General features: G+C 45.1%; 1 protein-coding gene across 2 annotated transcripts in view; it reads right to left on the bottom strand.

Moving 5' to 3' along the window:
* The window catches only part of LOC143290423 (dual oxidase maturation factor 1-like), a 98,356-nt gene that overhangs the window by 34,293 nt on the left and 41,563 nt on the right, over positions 1-22,500 (bottom strand). The window contains exon 1 of one of the 2 annotated variants that reach the window (XM_076599841.1): positions 1,466-1,836. The exons of the other annotated variant lie outside the window; for it this stretch is intronic. Within the exon in view, the coding sequence (XP_076455956.1) occupies positions 1,466-1,509 (44 nt within the window). The 5' untranslated portion in view covers positions 1,510-1,836. Of the gene's footprint in view, positions 1-1,465; positions 1,837-22,500 lie in introns of those variants that run through there. 2 annotated transcript variants of the gene reach the window in all.

Here is a 22,500-nt window from a genome sequence, read left to right as displayed (position 1 = left end):
CACACTTAAACATTCAACCGGTTCTTATGTCAGAGGTCAGCTGCCGCTGCATAGCATCAGTCAAGAAGAAGAACAACAATAGCAGCAAAGGCAACAGCAATGTGACGACCAGTGCAAGACAAAACAAACAAGAGAGGCAAGGCCTTCAAGACTCACTTGTGATAAATTAAGTCCCCTAGCATTAATTACTGAGTAACTTCCCCCCCCCCCTTTTTTTTATTATCTGCACCAAAACGTTTGCAAAAATAAATAAAAATTCCATGCTTAGCAAAAGAAGTTCCTGTTTGAACAAAAAATGATAATGATAATAATGACTGTTCTTGTTGTTGGGTCAGAATATCAGATCAAAGTGCCAAGTTCAGAGAATACAAAAAATATAAATATAACAGTAAATGCAGTTTGCATATAATTAGGCTTCTTTAAAAAAAATTTTTTTTGTGCCCATCCCAGAGGTGCAATATTGTTTTAAACAAGATGACTAGAAAGAACTGAATTTTTCCTATTTTTATGCCAAATTTGGTGTCAACTGACAAAGTATTTGCAGAGAAAATGTCAATGCTAAAGTTTACCACGGACACACAGACACACACACACACAGACAACCGAACACCGGGTTAAAACATAGACTCACTTTGTTTACACAAGTGAGTCAAAAATGGGAGTGAGAGTAATGAACGATTTTCTTTCACACATAGGAAACGGATGAAGAAGAGATTAAACAACAATGAGCGTTGTGTCTTTTTTTGCAACACTTGTATTTTCACAAAGAAGCAGAAACAACGGCAGGCTAGTTTTCTGAAACGTATCTCTTAACTTATTGTGCGAAATCAAACGAGTCTCGAATGATTTATCCTTATTTCATTAATCGTTCCAGATTCTTAACATTCACAGGTAACTACGGTCGCCTGTTCGTAAATGCATGGCATTAATTAATCAGATAATATTCATCATTCATGATAATGGCATGATCGTTTATTCATTTATAGTCTGTTCATCTAAGATGATGATATTACGCTGAAAATTCATGATATTATCATTATTATTAGCATTAGCATTATGCTTATTAGCATAATTATTTCTTTCAACGTGATCATTATGCTTCTTCTAATTACTTAATCAGCATTTCTGAAAATCAAAGGCAGGGGGAGAATTATTCAACTGGGGCGGATGAGGTAGAGGAGGTACGGGGGGAGGGACTGAGGAAGGAAGAGAGAGGGGGAGGGAGAAAGAGAGAGAGGGAGAGAGAGAGAGAGAGGGAGAGGGAGGGAGGGAGGGGCAGAGAGAGAGGGAGGGAAGAAGGGAGGGAGGGAGAGAGAGAGAGGAGAGAGAGAGAGAGAGAGAGAGAACAAAATGTGGAAAATATAGAGTACACAATAATGATATTGGCATTAGTCAGAAAATGTACAAACATTTTCAAGTGCATTTTATGATTCGCTTAAGACGATAGAAACACAGCGTGACTTACCCGTAAAAGAAACCTTTTTCTTCGATGACATCCTCTTTACTCATCGTGTCTCCCTCACTGGAACGGCGACGACCCTCACTGACACCTTGATTACGTCACACGACTCCCACACACAGTGATGGCATCACAGAATGTATCCCAAACCCAAAACGTCAACATTCGTCGCACTGTGACGTAACAGTCCGCATACTTTGTTCACGTCATACGATGCTTCGCTTAACAAGAATTACATCATGAGTCGGAGGGTAACAGAACTCGACGAATTCGTCACAACACTAACGTAGACCACACGTTTGATGACATCACGGAAGGGATGAAGTATTCACACCAGGTTTGCAGAGTGCATTGACGTCATCACTGTCGTTTTTTTTTTTTTGCAGCAGAATTCATTCCGATGCTAGGTTTCGATAGAACCGACCGGATAATCATTATGAAAGAACTTCTTGCTATTCCTTCCCCTTCTGCCCCTTCCTCACCCTCTCCCTGAAATTCCAATTATAATGCGCATGCTGTATTGATATAATGATCCCCCGCCCCCCTTCATTTCATTTAAATGGTTCCCCTTCGAGGGCTGGATGAAAAACAAAAGCATCGTCTTGCTTACTCTAGTACCATCAGAAAATACAATTTATTCAATTCATTCATTCCAACTCCTCCAGAATTCCACCCTTATGTTCCAGAGCACAGACGTAAATATAGCAATCTAACACATTCTAAAATACTTCAGTTATTGTGGTCTTATGCAATAAGTGTTACATGCCTTCCCTATCCGTTGTAAGTTTACGATTAAAATCGAAATTACTTCCATTTGAAAAAAAAAATTTAAAAAAAGAAAGAAAGAAAACCATAAAAAAACAACAACAAGAAAAATGATTGCATATTGAAAAACCGCACACACACACACATATATATATATTTCTAACAATGCGTAAACATGAAGTATGGGAACGAAACGTGTTAATTTCTCTCATTCGTACCACGGGCGTGTAGGAGTTGACAACTCATTGCCAGTAACAATAATAGCATCATAGTTCACTAATAATAGAACCGTGGTGCGTCACTGATATCGCTGGTCTCGTACGTCAGTTGCACCATCTGTTGTCAACATAGTCATGCTTTTCGTCTTTCATTTTCGTCTCTAGAATTCGGTTATTCATACATAAACATGCTCACACGCACGCGCACTGATGTATGTTACACACACACGCACGCGCGCGCGCGCACACACACACATACACATGCACAAACACATACACACGCGCGCTCACACGCACACGCCCAAATTCAGACAGACAGACAGACAGTCAGACAGACAGACAGATACACATACACATGCACAAACACATACACACGCGCGCTCACACGCGCACGCCCAAATTCAAACAGATAGACAATCACACACACACACAGAGTTCTTGAATAATCCTTCCCCCATTTTTATCTCTGTGTTTCAGTGTAAAATGCAGTGATGAATATCTTTTTTGTCTCCTCTTTTTTCATCCCTTTTATTCTTGAACTGTTTGCTTTGATTTCTTGGTTTCAAGTCAGAATGAGTTTCTTATTCGTATCTTCTCATCACGCGTTTGTCTTCATCTACTTCTGTGTGTCCTGTCAAAATAATCGAAAGCCTTTATAAAAAAATTATGAAGAAGAAAGAAGAAGAAAGAAACACACACACACACACACACATACACACACTCGCATACTCGTTGAGCGTAATTTGTTTTTCCCAAGTATATGTTTCCCCCCTCGTCTAATATCACTTATGATGGAAAGACGTAAAACTAAAGAAAGGCAGAAAAGGAACTTTGTTGCCGAACTCAAATAAAAAAAAAAAAAGGTCACAACATGCACACAGCCTTCTTTCCACAGCGACCTTTGACACAGCAAACGCTGGCGGTCAGGTCAGTCAGGTCACGCAAGGGAGACAAGCTGCTATGAAAGTTGTGTCCCTTGCTGATGGAGCAGACGTGAGTGGTGGGTGGCAAACTTCGTCAAAGTTTGCCCGAAACAACGAAAACAGTCTGGCTCAAAGTTTCGCGCTCTCTTCGACCGTTTCAAGGTATGGAAGCTGGAAGCTGTGAAAACTAAATTTTCTGGGGTTGAAAATTCTGAACTCAAGTTTTGGGTAAATGAAAATAATGGTTTAATTATCTATTTTATGGGCAAGACCAAGTGTTTCCCATAGATCACTTCAAAACGACGTTTGCAGTTTCATCCTGCACAAGTCAGCAAACCTCAAACAACATACCACGAAGCTGCAAAGTTAAACCGAACTGCTCTGAGAAAAGAAATACGCAGAAGATTTCGGTCCACAGTTGCTAAGATTTGAAGCATCGTCCGGAAGCACGGTACATTTTGTGATGCACTGAGGAAAAACCGGTCGTGTTTTGTAGAACTTCACACTAGCTTATACTGTGGCACTAAGGGTATTGCCCTTTGAAATCGTGGTATGAAAGAAAAAAAAAAAACAGAAAAAAGGGGGTGTGGGGGTGGGAGGGGGGGGAGAGAGAGAGGAGAAAAAAAGAGGAAGAAACGAACAGTTGGCTGGCTTACCCACTAACAAAAACCAACATCGTATTTCATTTTTATGAAAAACAGTCTTTGCAAAATTTTTTTTTCAGAGTAAATTGTATGATGGCAATTCATCTTCTCATAATAATCATAATGCATTATTGGTAGCAGTACTAATATCAGTATCAATATCTATCTATAGTGGCAGGCAAGTTAATGTCAGTTTCACAATTACGTTTCCAATTACGATTATTTAAAATCATTTTCTATACACCCTATCTCAAATACTCGGAAATTTCCGTATATTGATTCAGGCGAAATTACAGGTCAGAGCAGAGAATTGTATTGATGTTAGCGGGTTGTGATGAGCAGACTATTTCGGTAACGGTCGAACTTGGCCTCCATCAGTAAAAGTGCAGCTGTGACTAGATTTCCCTGTACATGGAGAAGGACAACAGTCTGCGTGCTTGCTGATACACTGGAAGTCAGTCATGTCCGACTTTGTGACAGTTTGTGACATGTCATAACAGCAGAGGAGGCAAACAACTGTCCCAACTATCTGGTCTTTAATTCAATAATGGTGGAGAGTGTCTTGCTCAAGAGGGTTTCAGGACAGTCGGCGTTAGGGTGGTTCCCAAAGGTCAGTTAGCCCCCAGGGCTGCAGCACAAAGAGTCATTGCAATCTTGCCTCGTGGAGAGCCATCGTCCTTCACATAAGACAAGCTGTAAATGAATCTCCATTGCAGTGACTGGAGAAGCCATTAATCATACAGCTGTTGGCCCCATTGTAAGCTTATGAATGTGTGTGTGTGTGTGTGTGTGTGTGTGTGCGCGCGCGCATATACATATATACACATGCATCAAGCCATCCGAATCATTCCATACACGCTAAACAATACTTTTATCGTGCTGACCATTCTATATTCATTTTGTTATTCAAAAGATTTACATGTTGTGTCCGCGATATATATATATATATATATATATATATATATATATATATATATATATATATATATATATATATATATATTTTTTACAACGTATATCCAAGCGATGTAGTAAAGACGAACGATGGGGCAGAATCAAGGACAAAGCACCGCATGATCAGCTCTCAATGTGCGTCAGTGACAGTTTCTGGAGAGAGCGTGCATTCGTCACCGTGTTTCAGTTGTTGTTTCAAGGGGGCGTCGAAGTTAATATATATATATATATATATATATATATATATGCCACACATGCTTGAAAAAGGTGGAGGAGGTGGGGCAGGTGCCTAGTATTCGCATAGACTCGAAACGTGGTGAGAGACCTTGAGAGCCAAGCAAAGGTGGATACTAAGATTTGTCACTGAAGGTATTATGTCGATGTACCAGTGTGCTGTAACGTTATAAGCAATGGACTTGCCACACACGTTTGAAAAGGGTGGTGGGGGTGTGGCAGATGCCTGGTACTTCGCACGGTGGTGAGGGACCTTGAGAATCCAACCATAGGTGGATATCAAAATTTGTCACTGAAGACATGTGGAGTGATGGCCTAGAGGGAACGCGTCCGCCTAGGAAACGAGAGAATCTGAGCGCACTGGTTCGAATCACGGCTCAGCCGCCGATAATTTCTCTCCTTCCACTAGACCTTGAGTGGTGGTCTGGACGCTAGTCATTCGGATGAGACGATAAACCGAGGTCCCGTGTGCAGCATGCACTTAGCGCACGTAAAAGAACCCACGGCAACAAAAGGATTGTTGCTGGCAAAATTCTGTAGAAAAATCCACTTCGATAGGAAAAGCAAATAAAACCGCACGCAGGAAAAAATACAAAAAAAAGGGTGGCGCTGTAGTGTAGCGACGTGCTCTCCCTGGGGAGAGCAGCCCGAATTTCACACAGAGAAATCTGTCGTGATAAAAAGAAATACAAATACAAATGATGTCGACGTACCAGTGTGCTGTAACGTTATAAGCAATGGAAATTTTGTGTGGTGGGTGGTTTTGCCATTTGGCATTACAGCGGCTGTTTCTCTCTGAGCTGGTGCTGTCTCTGTCTCTCTCTCTCCCCTTCTCTCTCTCTCTTTCTTCTTCTTCTCCTCTCTCTCTCTTTGCGCCACTGTCTCTGAGGCCTCGTTTTGCTTTTTCATACACCTCACCTATTCGTGCAAACACATACATGTACATCCGCTCTTTTACTTATGCGTGTGTGCGCAGACATACACAAATGTTTACCCACATGCACAGAGGGGGGGCCAGAAAGAGAGAGAAGCTAGAGGGGATGCAGGAGGAGGCGGAAAAAAAGAGAGAGAGGAAAAATGGGAAGAGAGAGAGAGAGAGATAGAGAAATGCGTGTGTGTGTATGTGTATGTGTGCGTGCGTGCGTGCGTGCGTGTGCGTGTGTGTGTGTGTGTGCGCGCGCGCGCGTGTGTGTGTATGTAATGCAGCCTATTCGCCCAAAGCATTTGGCCTTTCGGAAAGGTTGGAAACACGCAAGAGATTATCAACAGACTGCAAAAGAAGAGAAGAGCCAATGCTGTGCAAAGTTTACAGGCTCCCGGCCAGCTTCTCAGCTACATTATCTCATGGGCGGTTTGACAAAGACAGTTCGGATTAAAAACCACAATTTGAAAAAGCCAGCACGATAAAAATCGAGACAGAGAGAGAGAGAGAGAGATGGGGTTGGGAGCATCGACAGGGTAGTGGAGAGGGGTGGGGGGGGGAGGGGATCCGGAAGATTTCCAGCAAGTCTGTTATTACCACACCTGTAAAGTTTCAGATTCCAAAAACACAAGAAAGACATGTAAATAGACACAGACAGATGTGAATCAGGGTTACATATATCTTGAGTGATTTTGGGCACGTTATTTCTATTATCATTCTTATTATTATTTTTGTTTATTCATATTTATTTTATTTATTCTTTTTTTGTGTGTGTATGCATGCATTGCCGGACCATAGAAAGTAAAAAAAAAAAACACACAAAAAAACCCCAAACAAAACACCCAAACACTCCATGTACACTAGAGAGAGAGAGAGAGTGGGGGAGTTGGGGGTGGGGGGAGGGGTAGTGATATACACCGCAGAAAAGATAGTATTTGTCATGGAGTGAAACGTGTCTCAATTCTACGTTCTCTGGATGTGTATATGTGTGTGTGTTTGTGTGTGTGTGAAAGAGAGAGCGAGAGAGAGAGAGAGAGCCTCCTTTCCCTTTCCCAAGGTCTCACACGGTGCTACCCCACTACACGTCCCACGCCTCACCAAGCCACCAGTCACAAGCACAGGTGTGTGCAGCGACCCGAAGGTAAACCAAAACATGTAGCACGTGCACGCACGTGAAAAGTAGTAGAAGGCAAAATGAACAGACAGCAGATGGGAAGGGTGAAAGGTGGGGAAAGCGGAGAGGAGTGTCGAGGAAGAGGGGGCAGGGAGGTGTGTGTGTGGGTGGGTGGGGGGTGCAGGGGGAGGGAGACAGGGCGGGGGAAGGTAGGAGGAGAGGGTAGGTGGGGGGGCAGAGAAGCCAAAGAAGAAGACGATTCTTGATTCTCTTCCACAACCATCCGGCACACATCCTTTCATGTTTCCATGTGTGATTGATGCCTGATATGAGTGGAGGGAGAAGGTACTGGGGAGAGACGGTGGGGGGGGGGGGCGGGGGGGGAGGGGTAGAGGGATTCTCTCCGGGCCACCCACTACCCACTTCGTCCATCCTCATCCTCTCCCACTCAGGTGATGCTGACATCAGATAGCAGCAGGCAAAAAGAAGGGGGTGGGGTGGGGGCTGGGGGGAGGGGATGGGGGGTGGGGGGGGGGCGGAAGTGAAAGCTGCGGCTGGAAACATTCATCTCTCTCTGCCCCTTTTCTTGTTTCCAACGTTCGTTACTAACTCCGAAGCCCAACAGCTCAGTTTTTATCACAGATCGACAGAAGCTTACAGCTGGGCCAGCAGCAGCACAGAGAGAGAGAGAGAGAGAGAGAGAGAGAGAGAGAGAGAGAGAGAGCTGTATAATCAGTGGTTTATCCATTGCAATGGGAAGTAATTTACAGTTAAGTCTTTTTGTGAAGGACTATAACTCTAAAACTAGGAGGTAAGATTGCATTGACTATTGGTGCTGCAGCCTTGGGGGCTAGTTGGCTTTTAGTGGGAACCATCCCAACGCCGACTGTCCTACTGAAAGCCCTCTTGGCCGAGAGAGTGAGGATGCAACTTGGGCAAGGCACTCTACACCATAATCAAATTAAAACCTAGATAGTTTGGACAGCAGTTGCCTCCTGTGCTGTTCTGATGGTGATAGTCGGACACGACTACCATACATACATACTGTAAATACATTAACTCCTGCGCTCCTTTCTTAACCCATTCAACCCTGGGGAGTCTAACAGCCTCGGCGGGCTTCATGCTATATCAATGCAGGGAAAAAAGAAGCAGAAAATATACTGTTTTCCCTCCAAGTTTTATGTGTGGACAGATCCGGAAATACTGTAGAAGTTAATTCCCTTTCTTTGCGGTTTATGCAAATGTAAGAACGTGAACATCGTTTTAAGGAGGCGAATTTTGAGATGCAGGGCTAAGTTGGTTTAAAATGTTACGTTGGAAACCGCTGTGGTTTATCAGTTTATCGTCACTGGGTTTGTCTTTAAGAAAAGAAACGGACATTTGAACTGAGGCAATGAACAAACAACAAACAAGAACGGTAACCTGCATAATCAATTGATCGAGATAGTTTTACCGTTTGTTGTTATGTCAGCTTGCTTGAATGTTTCTTGTACATAGAGACAACTGCGTAAAACGATGTCAGATCCAGTTAGGTTGATGACTTTTATACAACATTTGTGCAAACTAGCACATTTCTTTTCATCATTTTAAGCTAAATGGGTGTGTTTCCACAATTATGTACCCCCTAAAATGTGTCACCCCGAAAAACAACAACAACAAACAAACAAAACAAAAAACAACAACGTTGGCTTGATTAACTCACTCAGTACGGCCAGTCCTCTCTTCTCCTCTACACAGACCCCTCGGATGTCCAGTGGGTGTCTCAATGACCTAACCTTTAGCTTCCGTCGTCAGAATTGTGGTCTTCTTTGTCAACATTCACCTCTTCAGTGTAAGAGCCTTCCGCTGGTAATATTTTGATGGTGGTTATTGGGGTGAAACGCTGTTAACGTCGTCTCTTTCGCCGTTCGTATGGAGAGAGTTGAAGTCAGCTGGAAGCACCTACAGTCACGCCATTGTGAACAGCTCTGTTGGTACACACCAGTGAATTAATTGTCTGTCTGTGCATTTGTATTTATCTTGTTCTTCTTTATCATTAACTGTAGTGTTTTTGTTGTGTCAAGTTATTTGTTCTTATCATTTTAGAATTGTTTCTATTTATTCACTATTTAAAAAAAAAAAAATCTATTCAAGAGAGCTACACTCGAGAGTGGGGGATATCATTATCACAGTTTGTTGAGAAAAGCTATGCGATACCACTCAGACAAGCTCCAGGTCAAGTTTAATTGTTTCGCCGTTCAGTCACGACACGATGTTTCCGTGGAAACGGATAATGATGCCGCGAGCTTTTACATTAGTCGCACGTGCGCGGAACTGGCATTCCACAACGGTTCGCAACTGCAGTGTTTGTTCAAAAAGCGGTTTAGGGAAAAAGAACACAAAAAAGGTTTAACAAGCTAAATCGAGAATACCTTTATGGCAATGAAATAAAAAGAAAGATGTACGAGGCATGGATCTCAGTCATTTTTAGTCTGTACAAACAGACTTTTACAGAGATGATAACGCACGTCAGTGCAAATAGGTTTGTTCCAAGATGTAAGTGTAACTGTAACTGTAAACATATCCATGAGACAGATATCATACTGTCAATGCAAACGCAGACTTACGAGACAGAGATAACAAAACTGTACTAAAGCCGCACAAAGAGACTCAATAGTTAGATATCATAATCATCACTCAAAAGTATCGCTAATAATTCTTGGGGACAGAAATTATTGTAAGTCAGGACAGACAGAGATCACATTATAAGTCATTGCAAACAGCCAGTTATCCACCCATACATATAAGCACCTGTAGATATATCTACCTATACCACTCCATCCACCCATACATATAACTGTCGATACATCTACCTATCCCATTGACACCTCTCGCCCACACATATAAGTACCTGTCGATACATCTACGTATCGATATTCCTGCCTTTGATAACCTATCTCAGTAAATGAATGATCGATATAGAACTGCTCATGTGACATGCAGCAAAAAGCTAATACATGCACTACACACACACACACACACACACACGCATGCTGACACTCGGACGCACACACACACAAGCACACCAGACAAATATATACACACACGCACACACTGACACGCGCGCACACATACCACTACACACACACTCTGACACAAATGCACACACTAACACCCCCTCCCCCCCCATTACACACACATCACACAGAGCGAGGGCCGGAGCACAAACACACACACTGTTAATTCAAGCCAGTGAACTGCGCTGTTTTCACTCTTCACCTCACGAGACTTTTCAATCACTGCGTAAAACTACAACTCAGGCAGACAAACACGTGTCACACGTAACCTCTGCCCCGCAACATCCAAATAAATGAGAAACCTTTGACATGCACGCGAGCACGTTCAAGCTAACACTGCGAACTGAGGAAAAGAAAAGATAAAAAAAAAAAACAAGTTTTCAGCGGACACTGGCTCTTTACGTGTGATCCATCCATTCCACACACAGACACTGGAACGTCGGTATGCAAACATGGATTGAACACACAAGTCAGCTGCGATGAATGACTCGTGTCTTTCGTTTCGTTTTCATTCCGTGAATGTTTCCACTAAGGTGTAAGTGCTGATGTAATTCGACCAAGAACATAAAAAAAATCAGTATCATTTGTGGCAGGTTGTGGCCTGGTACGAATTTCAAAACATAACCACAGTAAGACACACGGTGAAAAACGGTATCACTTGTGCCAGGCAGTGACAATGTGCAAATTTCTAAATATAATTATCTTCAGTACAACACACACACAGAGAAGACGTCAATACCAGCCGTACGTACATGATTTGGTGGAAAGACCCCTGAGGATCATGAACAGGTGTACAGCGAATTCAAAACCAGATGCTAATTATAGGATGCATCGTTTGCCAACTGAAACACGCCCTCTGAGCAGCGAAACACAGTGCCTTGAAAGAAACTCTCCAGTTCCCAAGAACGGTACCGTACTGTGCTGTCTCACTCACACTGCCACTTTCGCGGTGAACACAACACAGAGACCCCCACCATCCCACACTGACTAATCGGCACAGAATTGTACGATGCTTGAACCACCGGAAAGGCGCCGCTAGTGTACGGAGTGTCTGCACGTGCGCGCGCTTGCGCGCTGTTGAAGGTACGTAGCGCACGTGCGCGCTGAATCACCACCGTGCTGTTGAATTCCCTGCTTGTCCCATCTTGATCAGATTAGGTGGAAGCTTTCTAACCATCGCGCGCACACACGCACGCACACACACACACCCACACACAGAGACAGACTCGATGAAGGCAGTCTTCTTTCTTCACCTTCTCTCTGCTGCTCAGTTGTCAGTAGCCACGCTGAACTGGGGAGCCCCAAGATTTCATCGACACTGGGGACTGGGCCGAGTTCCCGTTAACCCCCAAACACACACACACACACACACACAGCTTTCACCGCGCCTTGTTTTGACTCCCGACAGGAATGTGATTCAACAGCGTTGGCCTACATACACCGGGAGTCTGGAGTGTGTTCCCTGCCGCCGTTTGCTGTGACCGAACCAAGAGGTTTAGCTCAGCACACTCTCACACACAAAAAAAGAACTGTGCATCCTCCCCACTGCTTTCTCAGTCGGCGTTCTGAAAGGCCAACATCTCGAACGGACGCCCTACGGATATTGTGAGGAAGTGACACTTCGCTGCCAGTCCGGAAGAAAAAGCTATGTCATCACAATTGTGACGTCAGAAAGGGTGAGAAGTGCATGGTTGCGTGAGTGACGGGCCAAACTTTTGCTCTGCCCCAATGTGAACTGCCACTTACCGCGTGTGTCGATACAGTGACTGGAGTCAGAGAGTGTTTGTGAGCTGCCCAGAATTAATTCCTTTGTTCCAGTTGGCGTAGAATTTAATGATGGAAGTAAAAGATTAGCGCGTGATACGAAGCAGGCGTGTAGTGTGTGATAGGAAGCACGTGCGTACTGAGGCTGTTTGCGAAGGACGGCTGGACCAGAGAGAGACTGAGAAGTGAAGAGTGTGGAAACTAGGGTCAGTGGCGGAAACGTTTCCGGATTTTTCCCATTCTCCGCCACCATCGTGTGCAGCTGACTAGGGTGAGTGCCCGCTTTTTAGAGAATTTTATCCCAGGAGGAGGTTGGTGGGTGGGGTTTAGTTTGCCCTCCGTCTCTGTTTCTGTCTACCACCACCACCCTCCTTCCCTATCTTTTTCTGTCTCCTTTTCGCTATGTGTGTGTGTGTTTCGGGTTCTCTCTTCTTTGTCTCAGTGCCTATCAATTTTATTATATTTTTTTGTGCATGTTTTCCTCAGTTACGTCCATTTTGAGCGACGTGCGTTATCAGTCTATATTGATCATTTCAGTCGATTCAGATTGACCAAACGGTAACAGTAAGAAAGCAGAACAAACGCCGGACAACCTGAACAGCAACAACCAAACGTGCGTTGGGGGCTGGACGAAGTCATGCGGTGACTGACTGTTTACCGACACTCCGCGTCCAGCCAAAGTTAGTTTACACTGATGTGGCGTGGTTCTTATTGCTATTTTGGGGCATGGCGATCATGTAACCAACCCCTGTCACACGTTATTCGGTTACACCTATATGTTTGTTCTCCGCCTCCACTGATCGAACATCAGTGATCTTATCATTGGTTACGGAAGACAGAATCACTTACCTTCATCAACCAGCATTATACACTGGCCTGCATCTAGTGTTACCTTCCACAGAATACGTCATATGATTACACGGTATTTGCCTTCTCTCAGTCATACAAGTGTGAACTTTGCCCACTGTGGGTGTTCACTTGTTCGGTCAGGTCGCGTCAGTTATGACGTTAGTTTAATATCGGCATGATGTCACCAGGTTCCACTAATCTGTTGTCACAGTCGACGCCGACGGGCCTGGAAAATACAGACAGAACCCCCGAAAACGGAGTGTGGCTGTCTACATGGCGGGGTAAAACAACAACAAACAAAAAAACCGCGGTCATACACGAGCAAGCCCACTCGTGTACATACGAGTGAACGTGGGAAGTTGCAGCCCAGGAAAGAAGAAGAAGAGGAAATAGACAGTGACTGTTGCCGGTGGATTAGTTCTGTCTACAGCGTGACAGTCCAGTCTAAAAGTACACATGTCAAAACACACTTTTGCACACATACGCGTTTACACGAACTGCATGCACACAAACTTGCACACCATTTGGCATGGAGTGTTCACGCGCACATGTGTGCACACACACAGTGTACACACACAGTGTACACACACACACACACACACACACACACACACAGTGTACACACACACACACACACACAGTGTACACACACACACACACAGAGCTGTCCTGACGGCACACCAGAGCGCGCTGACATCGTCATCAGTAACTGTTTAGTGTCAAACTGACGATGCGTTGTGCACACACATACACAAAGCTCCCTTTCCCCTCTGACACACACACACACACACACACACACACACACACACATGTTACACGCGATGTTTAGCCCCGTCCACACACACACACACACACACACACACACACACAGTGTACACACACACACACACACACACACACACACACACACACACACACACACACACACACACACACACACACACATACACACACACACACAGTGTACACACACACAGAGCTGTACTGACGGAACACCAGAGCGCGCTGACATCGTCATCAGTAACTGTTTAGTGTCAAACTGACGATGCGTTGTGCACACACATACACAAAGCTCCCTTTCCCCTCTGACACACACACACACACACACACACACACACACACACACACACACACACACACACACACACACACACGTTACACGCGATGTTTAGCCCCGTCCACACACACACACACACACACACACACACACACACTCACACACACGTTACACGCGATGCATATCACCCGTCCACACACACACACACACACACACACACACACACACACACACACACACACGTTACACACGATGCATACTCCCCTCCACACACACACACATACACACACGCGCGCGCGCGCGCGCGCGCGATGCATACCCCCCACCTCCCCCGTCCACACACACACACACACACACACACACACACACACATACACACATATTACACACGATGCATACGCTCCGTCCACACACACACACACACACACACACATACATATATATACACATACAGAGACATCCTCTCTCTCTCCCTCCCTCCCTTCCCCCCCCTCTCTCTCTCTTTGTCTCACACAGGTCCTTAACACATCAGTCAGTTTGACAACATAATGCCACGGTACCTGGTGGACAACACGAAGAAAGGTCCAGCTGTAAATGTCACAACAATCAAGGAACCGAACCGGAAAAAAAAAAAAAATCGAACGGAGAATCGCACGTGATACACGTCCCCTTAACTAACCGACCCAGCCGTTGACTGACGTGAACACTTGAACCCGGTGCAGATCGAACTAGTTACGGAGAGAACACATCAACTGATCGATTCCTATCAATCAGTCGATCAGTGGACACTGACAGGACTGACACACCCAAATTTTCCGGCATCGCAAAAATGGGTCCCTGCATGAGCCTGCGCAAGTTGTACTGTCAACACAGGCAGAAGCGTGAAGGACTAGTTATGTTTCATAGAGCTTCAAGAATATGCGCTGTCGCTAGATGTCTCAATAAACAGATAGGAAATTTTTGAAAGAGACGACGTTAACAGCGTTTCACCCCAATTACCACCATCAAAATATTACAAGCGGAAGGCTCTTACACTGAAGAGGTGAATGTTGATAAAGAATACCAAACTTCTGACGACGGAAGCTAAAGGTTGGGTCATTGGACATCCGAGGTGTCTGTGTAGAGGAGAAGAGAGGACTGGCCGTACTGAGTGAGTTAAAAAAAAAGTTGTGCGGTGTATTATCATATAGACGGGTACGATACAAAATGGTTGACTGTGGGCAGTTTTATGTCCTCGGTTTAATCTTTGAGTGAGAATATCAGAAACAGAATATGTTTTCTCTACGACGTATTCCAACAGCTTAAAACGTTTGTGTATAGACTGTTTCATAGTCACGCAGAACTTTCCCCCCCCCCCCCCTTCTGATTATAGTGATGCTTAACTATATCTTACCTGTATGGCAATGAATAAATAAATAGCAGAGTCTTTTTTTTTTTTTATCACTGGACTTTCTTTTACATGTAACATTGCACAGATTCCACACACATTCAAACTTAAGTTGTTTTGTTTCCAGTTTATATATCAATTAAGTGAAGCAAGGAATGTTGGGGACTTGATTGCCGGAGCAAAATTCAGCGATAAGAAAAAACCGCGTGCAATTTTTAAAATTTGTAAAAAAATTTATATTATACTTGTTTTTGATATTTTAAAGTAAAAATTAATGTTTTGATATCTAGTCGCGAGAAAAAGAATCAGTTGCATACATCTACTGCGTGTAAATGTCAGGAATACTGCATACGTGTTGTCTACTTCGAGTCACTACGTTCAGCGAAATACGTTGGCCCATTGGCAGAAACTGACGTAGCTTGAGTGAGGTGATTTTAACCCCTTGACTGCCAGGAAAGAAGAGTTGAAAGTGGTGTTTCAAGTCATAAATCAGTATCCGCAACAATTAAAAAAAAAAATATACTACTACTCTGGACCAAATGTTGTGAAGTTATTTCTCTTCTCTTGATGACGTCATCAGTGACGTCACTATGGACGTAAGTACTACGTCATAAAGCAATGTGACGTCATAATGGACGTAAGCACTACGTCCTAAAGCAGTCAAGGTGTTTTAAAGGACATATCGTCGACTAGCAGGATCGGTGTGCGCAGTGTCTGTTAGAAATGTTTGTTTTCAATCAAAGGAAGTGGTGGAGAGATTGAAAGTGTTGTATAGAATGTCTTGTCTGTGTGTCTGTCTGCCTGCCTGCGTGCGTGTCTGTCTCTCTGTCTCCCTCTCTTACAAACACACACACACACACACACACACACACACAGACACACACACACACACGCAAGCACACACACACACAGTTTTTCTCTCTAACAACAACTGCTAATGTGGGCATGCACAGTTTGCAAGTTTGGCATGCAAACAAAGGGAGTCCGAGTTCAGGCAAGCGACAGCAGGGACAGAAAGAAACCATGTCAAACCAAGCCTGTGCCCAACTCCACCACCCCCACCCCCCCACCTCATGATTTTACCCCCTTGGTAAAACATGAAACATCGTTTTCAGGAGTCTGTCTCTTTTTTTGTCTTTATAAATTTCGGCCAGTCTGTCTTTCTGTAAATATACGTCTCTCTCTCTCTCTGTCTGTCTGTCTGTCTGTCTGTCTCTGTCTCTCTCTCTGTTCGTTCATTAGTTTAACTGACGTATTTTCACTATAAGCGATTTTCGATGATTAAAAAAAAAGAAAAAAAAGGAGGGGTGGGGTGGTGGTGGGGGGTAGGGGGGGGTGGCAAGAGGTGAAGTCAGTAAACAGAAAAGGTATGTGTGTGTGTGTGTGTGTGTGTGTGTGTGTGTGTAGGTAGGTAGGTAGGTATATGTAGGATGCAGTTATGATTGATACCCCCTGAACGTTATAACTGAGAAGGGGAGGGGGAGTGAGTGTGTGTGTGTGTGTGTGTGTGTGTGTGTGTGCGTGTGCGTGTGTGTGTGAACTCAGAACTCATTTAATTTGTCGTAAAACCATCATAGGAATTATGGACACTATAAACTAAACACAACAAGCAAACAAAAAGTAAAAGCAATAAGTTGTGAGCACATGCAGGATATTCCATAAGACATAGTTATGGACTGCGAACTTTAAAGCATTCATATATGTATTTTGCCAGTTCTGGTTGGAAATAATTTTGTGGCAACAGAGAACTCGGCCTTTGGATTATTGTGTTGCCAGTGCCATCTGGCCGATGATTCGAAGACTGGGAATTAACTGTCACAAGTAGGCGAGATCTCAAGTCAGAGTACACACTACACTTGTCCAGAAAATGCAGTTCATCCTCTATAACTCCACATGATTTACATAGCTGGTCTTTCCTAGTTACGTTGTAGTGACGTCCACGCTCAATTTCAAGTTCATATGCACTTATTCGCAATCGACATAGTGCTCCTCTGTGTTTAATATTCTTGCAGCTGATCAGGTAAGGCTGTAATGTATAAGTATTTGCAATTTTGCAATAAAAGGAGAGCTTTGAAATGGTCTCGCTCTTTCTGCTGTTCCAATATTGAACATAGGCTATTTATCCTGTAGTTTATTCACGACAGAATATTTTAGTCGCTTAATGTTGAGTGTGCCTTGGTTCTCCCACACGTGGGAGAATCCAATTGAAACCAGTATCTTTTTGATAAAAGTAAGCCAAGGAACTTTTTCCAATGAATTCGTCGATAACATATCATCATATGCTTGCCTCAAATAGCTATCTTCTTTTGATTCTATGATGTGTACCCAAAATGAGATGACCTGACACACTGCGGTCAGAGAAACGGGCTATCTGCCCAGCTCTGCCAGGACTGGTAACTTAATTGATCTTTTGTGTACGCCCATTAAGCTCCTACAGAAGTTGACATGTACATTTTCTGATGGGCATTTTGCGGAGAGATGTGTGTGTGAGGGGGTGGTGGGGGTAAAATCGCAAGGGGGAGGCGAAAAGAAAGAGCAGTCCTTTCCATTCCGTTCGCCAGGTGAGGGGTTTTCCCCCCGTGTGTTTCAACTGATGAGGCACACAGACATGCCAGAGGTGCTCAGTGTGTGTGTGTGTGTGTGTGTGTGTGTGTGTGTGTGTGTGTGTGTGTGTGTCGGGACATTGTGTGTGTGTGTGTCTGTGTGTCTGTGCTCTCTCTCTCTCTGTGACTCTGTGTGTTGTGTGTGTGTGTGTCTGTGTGTGTGTCTCTGTGTGTGTGTCGGGACATTGTGTGTGTGTGTGTGTGTGTGTGTGTGTCTGTGCTCTATCTCTCTGTGACTCTGTGTGTGAGTGTGTGTTTGTGTTGTGTGTTGTGTGTGTGTGTGTGTGTGTGTGTGTGTGTGTGGTGTAGTGGAGGGGAATAGGTGATGAGTCAGACCTCGGGAACACCACACAATAAAGATGCCAGTGATTTCATACAGTGACACTTCTCCCACCACTCGGAGTTGAAGGTGGATGTGTGTGTGTGTGTGTGTGTGTGTGTGTGTGTGTGTGAGGGAGGGGGTCGGGGTTCAGTTCCATTGAAACAAGTTTCTGTTCTGTCTACACGCCTGGGTCTTTACTTGTTCCCACCTCCCCCGCCTCCCCACCCACCCCTTCCCCGGACCTCACCCCCCCCTTCCCTCCTCTCTTTTCACTGACTATCTGTCTACCTGCCACTTTCAGTTTGTTTCTCTTTCTCAGTATCTTGTTCTCATTGTCTGGCTGTCTGTTCCAGTTTTCTTCTTCTTCTTCTCCTGACGGAGCCTCCGTGAGAGAGAGGGGAGAAAGAGAGAGAGAGAGAGGGGGGGGGGGGAGAGAGAGAGGGGGGAGAAAGACAGGGAGAGAGAGAGGGGGGGGGGAGGAGGGAGAGGGGAATAAGAGAGAGGGAGAGAGAGAGAGAGAAAGGGAAGAAAGAGAGAGGGGAAGAGAGAGATAGAGAGAGAGGAGAGAGAGTGTGTAGAGAGAGGGGAGAAGGAGGGGAGAGAGATAGAGGGCAGAAATAGAGAGGGAGAGGGAGAGAGAGACGGAGAGAGAGGGGAGAGAGAGAGACGGGGAGAGAGAGAGGGGAGAGAGAGAGAGAGGAGAGAACTCAGAACTGTTTTAATGTAAGGCCACCGACCTGTATACATATATGGATGCACGTGCTGTACACATACACATATGAAAACCAAACCTTGAGTTGGGAGAGAGAGAGAGGGGGCAGGGGGAGAGAGACGGAGAGAGAGTGGAGAGAGAAGGGGGGGGAGAGAGAGAGAGAGAGAGGAGAGAACTCAAAACTCAGAACTGTTTTAATGTAAGGCCACCGACCTGTATACACACATGGATGCACGTGCTGTACACATACACATATGAAAACCAAACCTTGAGTTGGGAGAGAGAGAGAGAGAGAGAGAGAGAGAGACACACACACACACACACACACACACACACACACACACACACACACAGAGAGATAGACACACACACACACACTCACGCGCGTGCGCGCGCGCACACACACACACACACACACACACAGATAGACACACACACACACACACGCGCGCACACACACACACACACACAAACACACAGAGTGGCAGAGAGAGACTCAGACTCGTTTTTTTTTTCATTTTTTTTTTCAGCTGTGGCCGTAGTCGTCATATGAAGAGGAGCTACAACAGGATTCTATATCTAGAATGCATTTCGGATAAGCACCAAATATATTCAGAATTTGCGATGTGTGTGTGTGTGTGTGTGTGTGTGTGTGTGTGTGTGACAGAGAGATAGATAGATAGATAGATAGATAGAGAGAGAGAGAGAGAGAGAGAGAGAGAGAGAGACAAACAGAAAGAAAGACAGACAGACAAACAGACAGACAGGCTATCCACCCACTCACAAGGAAACGCCTACCACGATGAAAAGAGTGTTCGCGCATTCGCGAGTTTGTGCATGTCAGTGTGTGTATGTACGTTTGTGCGTGTGCGTGCGTGTGCGTGCGCGCGCGCGTGCGTGTGTGTGTGTGCGTGCGTGCGTACGTGTGGTTTTTTTTTTCGTGTGTGCGCCCCAATACGTGTGTTTGTGTGTGTATGCCGAAGGATTACCCGCCTCCCTATGAGCGTGTTGTGTTTGGACTGGCATAGTGAGCTAAGCCCTCACGCTGGCAAGTCAACCACACCTTTGAATACTGGATGTTTGCTGCTGTTGCTGATGCTGATGCTCTCTCTCTCTCTCTCTCTCTCTCTCTCTCTCTCTTCATGTGATTGTCTCTCTGTTCGCTTTCAAGTCGAATTAGACGTGAAAAGGATGTGTGTGTGTGTGTGTGTGTGTGTGTGTGTGTGTGTGAGCGAGCGAGAGAGAGAGAAGAGAGAGAGAGAGAGAGAGAGAGAGTGTGTGTGTGTGTGTGTGTGTGTGTGAGAGAGAGAGAGAGAGAGAGAGAGAGTGTGTGTATGTGTGTGCAGGCGCGTTTGTGCGTGGATGCGTGCGCAAGTGCATGTCATTTTCCCCAGTAAACAATTCCTAAAAACTGACATCAATTATCACAACTGAAAAAAAAGAAAAAAAAAAGAAAAAGAAAAGAAGAAAATTGCTGAACATGCTGAACCAGTAAAACAAGTACCAGAGCGATTGTGAGGCGAGAGTGCGAGTACCACTCCATGTCTGTGCATATATATATATATATTTCTGGTGTACAGTGTGTGTGCTTTTGTTTGTGTGTGTGTGTGGGCGTGGAATGTGTCATTGTTCACACGTATTTTTCTGTTTTTTTTTGTGTTTTTTTTTCGGTTGGCCCACTCCTTTGTTATGGGCCTGTTTGCAGGGAGGTTCTTTTCGTGTCTGTGTCTGTCAGTCTATCTGCACCTCTCGTTGTCTGTCAGTCTGCACCTCTCGTTGTCTGTCAGTCTGCACCTCTCGTTGTCTGTCAGTCTGCACCTCTAGTTGTCTGTCAGTCTGCACCTCTTGTTGTCTGTCAGTCTGCACCTCTCGTTGTCTGTCAACCTGCACCTTTTGTTGTCTGTCACTCTGCACCTTGTTGTCTGTCAACCTGCACCTCTTGTTGTCTGCCACTCTGCACCTTGTTGTCTGTCACTCTGCACCTCTTGTTGTCTGTCACTCTGCACCTTGTTGTCTGTCACTCTGCACCTCTTGTTGTCTGTCACTCTGCACCTTGTTGTCTGTCAGTCTGCACCTCTTGTTGTCTGTCAGTCTGCACCTCTCGTTGTCTGTCAGTCTGCACCTCTTGTTGTCTGTCAGTCTGCACCTCTCGTTGTCTGTCAGTCTGCACCTCTTGTTGTCTGTCAGTCTGCACCTCTCGTTGTCTGTCAGTCTGCATCTCTCGTTGTCTGTCAGTCTGCACCTCTTGTCTGTCAGTCTGCACGTCTGTCAGTCTGCACCTCTTGTCTGTCAGTCTGCACCTCTTGTTGTCTGTCAGTCTGCACCTCTCGTTGTCTGTCAGTCTGCATCTGCACCTCTCGTTGTCTGTCAGTCTGCACCTGTCAGTCTGCACCTCTCGTTGTCTGTCAGTCTGCACCTCTCGTTGTCTGTCAGTCTGCACCTTTCGTTGTCTGTCAGTCTGAACCTCTTCTTGTCTTTCAGTGTGCACCTCTCGTTGTTTGTCAGTCTACACCTCTTGTTGTCTGTCAGTCTGCACCTCTCGTTGTCTGTCAGTCTGCACCTCTTGTTGTCTGTCAGTCTGCACCTCTTGTTGTCTGTCAGTCTGCACCTCTCGTTGTCTGTCAGTGTGCACCTCTTGTTGTTTGTCAGTCTGCACCTCTCGTTTTCTGTCAGTCTGCACCTCTCGTTTTCTGTCAGTCTGCACCTCTCGTTTTCTGTCAGTCTGCACCTCTTGTTGTTTGTCAGTCTGCACCTGTCAGTCTGCACCTCTCGTTTTCTGTCAGTCTACACCTCTTGTTGTCTGTCAGTCTGCACCTGTCAGTCTGCACCTCTCGTTGTCTGTCAGTCTGCACCTCTCGTTGTCTGTCAGTCTGCACCTCTTGTTGTCTGTCAGTCTGCATCTTTCGTTGTCTGTCAGTCTGCATCTCTTGTTGTCTGTCAGTCTGCACCTGTCGTTTTCTGTCAGTCTGAACCTCTTGTCTGTCAGTCTGCACCTGTCAGTCTGCACCTCTTCTTGTCTGTCAGTCTGCACCTCTTGTTGTCTGTTAGTCTGCACCTGTCAGTCTGCACCTCTCGTTGTCTGTCAATCTGCACCTGTCAGTCTGCACCTCTCGTTGTCTGTCAATCTGCACCTGTCAGTCTGCACCTCTTGTTGTCTGTCAGTCTGCACCTCTCGTTGTCTGTCAGTCTGCACCTGTCAGTCTGCACCTCTCGTTGTCTGTCAGTCTGCACCTCTCGTTGTCTGTCAGTCTGCACCTGTCAGTCTGCACCTCTCGTTGTCTGTCAGTCTGCACCTCTTGTTGTTTGTCAGTCTGCACCTGTTGTTGTTTGTCAGTCTGCACCTCTCGTTGTCTGTCAGTCTGCACCTCTCGTTGTCTGTCAGTCTGCACCTCTTGTTTTTTGTCAGTCTGCACCTCTTGTTGTCTGTCAGTCTGCACCTCTTGTTGTTTGTCAGTCTGCACCTCTCGTTGTCTGTCAGTCTGCACCTCTCGTTGTCTGTCAGTCTGCACCTCTTGTT

This window comes from Babylonia areolata, chromosome 15 (assembly GCF_041734735.1).
Source record: "Babylonia areolata isolate BAREFJ2019XMU chromosome 15, ASM4173473v1, whole genome shotgun sequence".
Lineage (NCBI taxonomy): Eukaryota > Metazoa > Mollusca > Gastropoda > Neogastropoda > Buccinidae > Babylonia > Babylonia areolata.
Note: the sequence above shows the minus strand (reverse complement) of the source record. Positions and strands in the feature narration are given on the sequence as shown.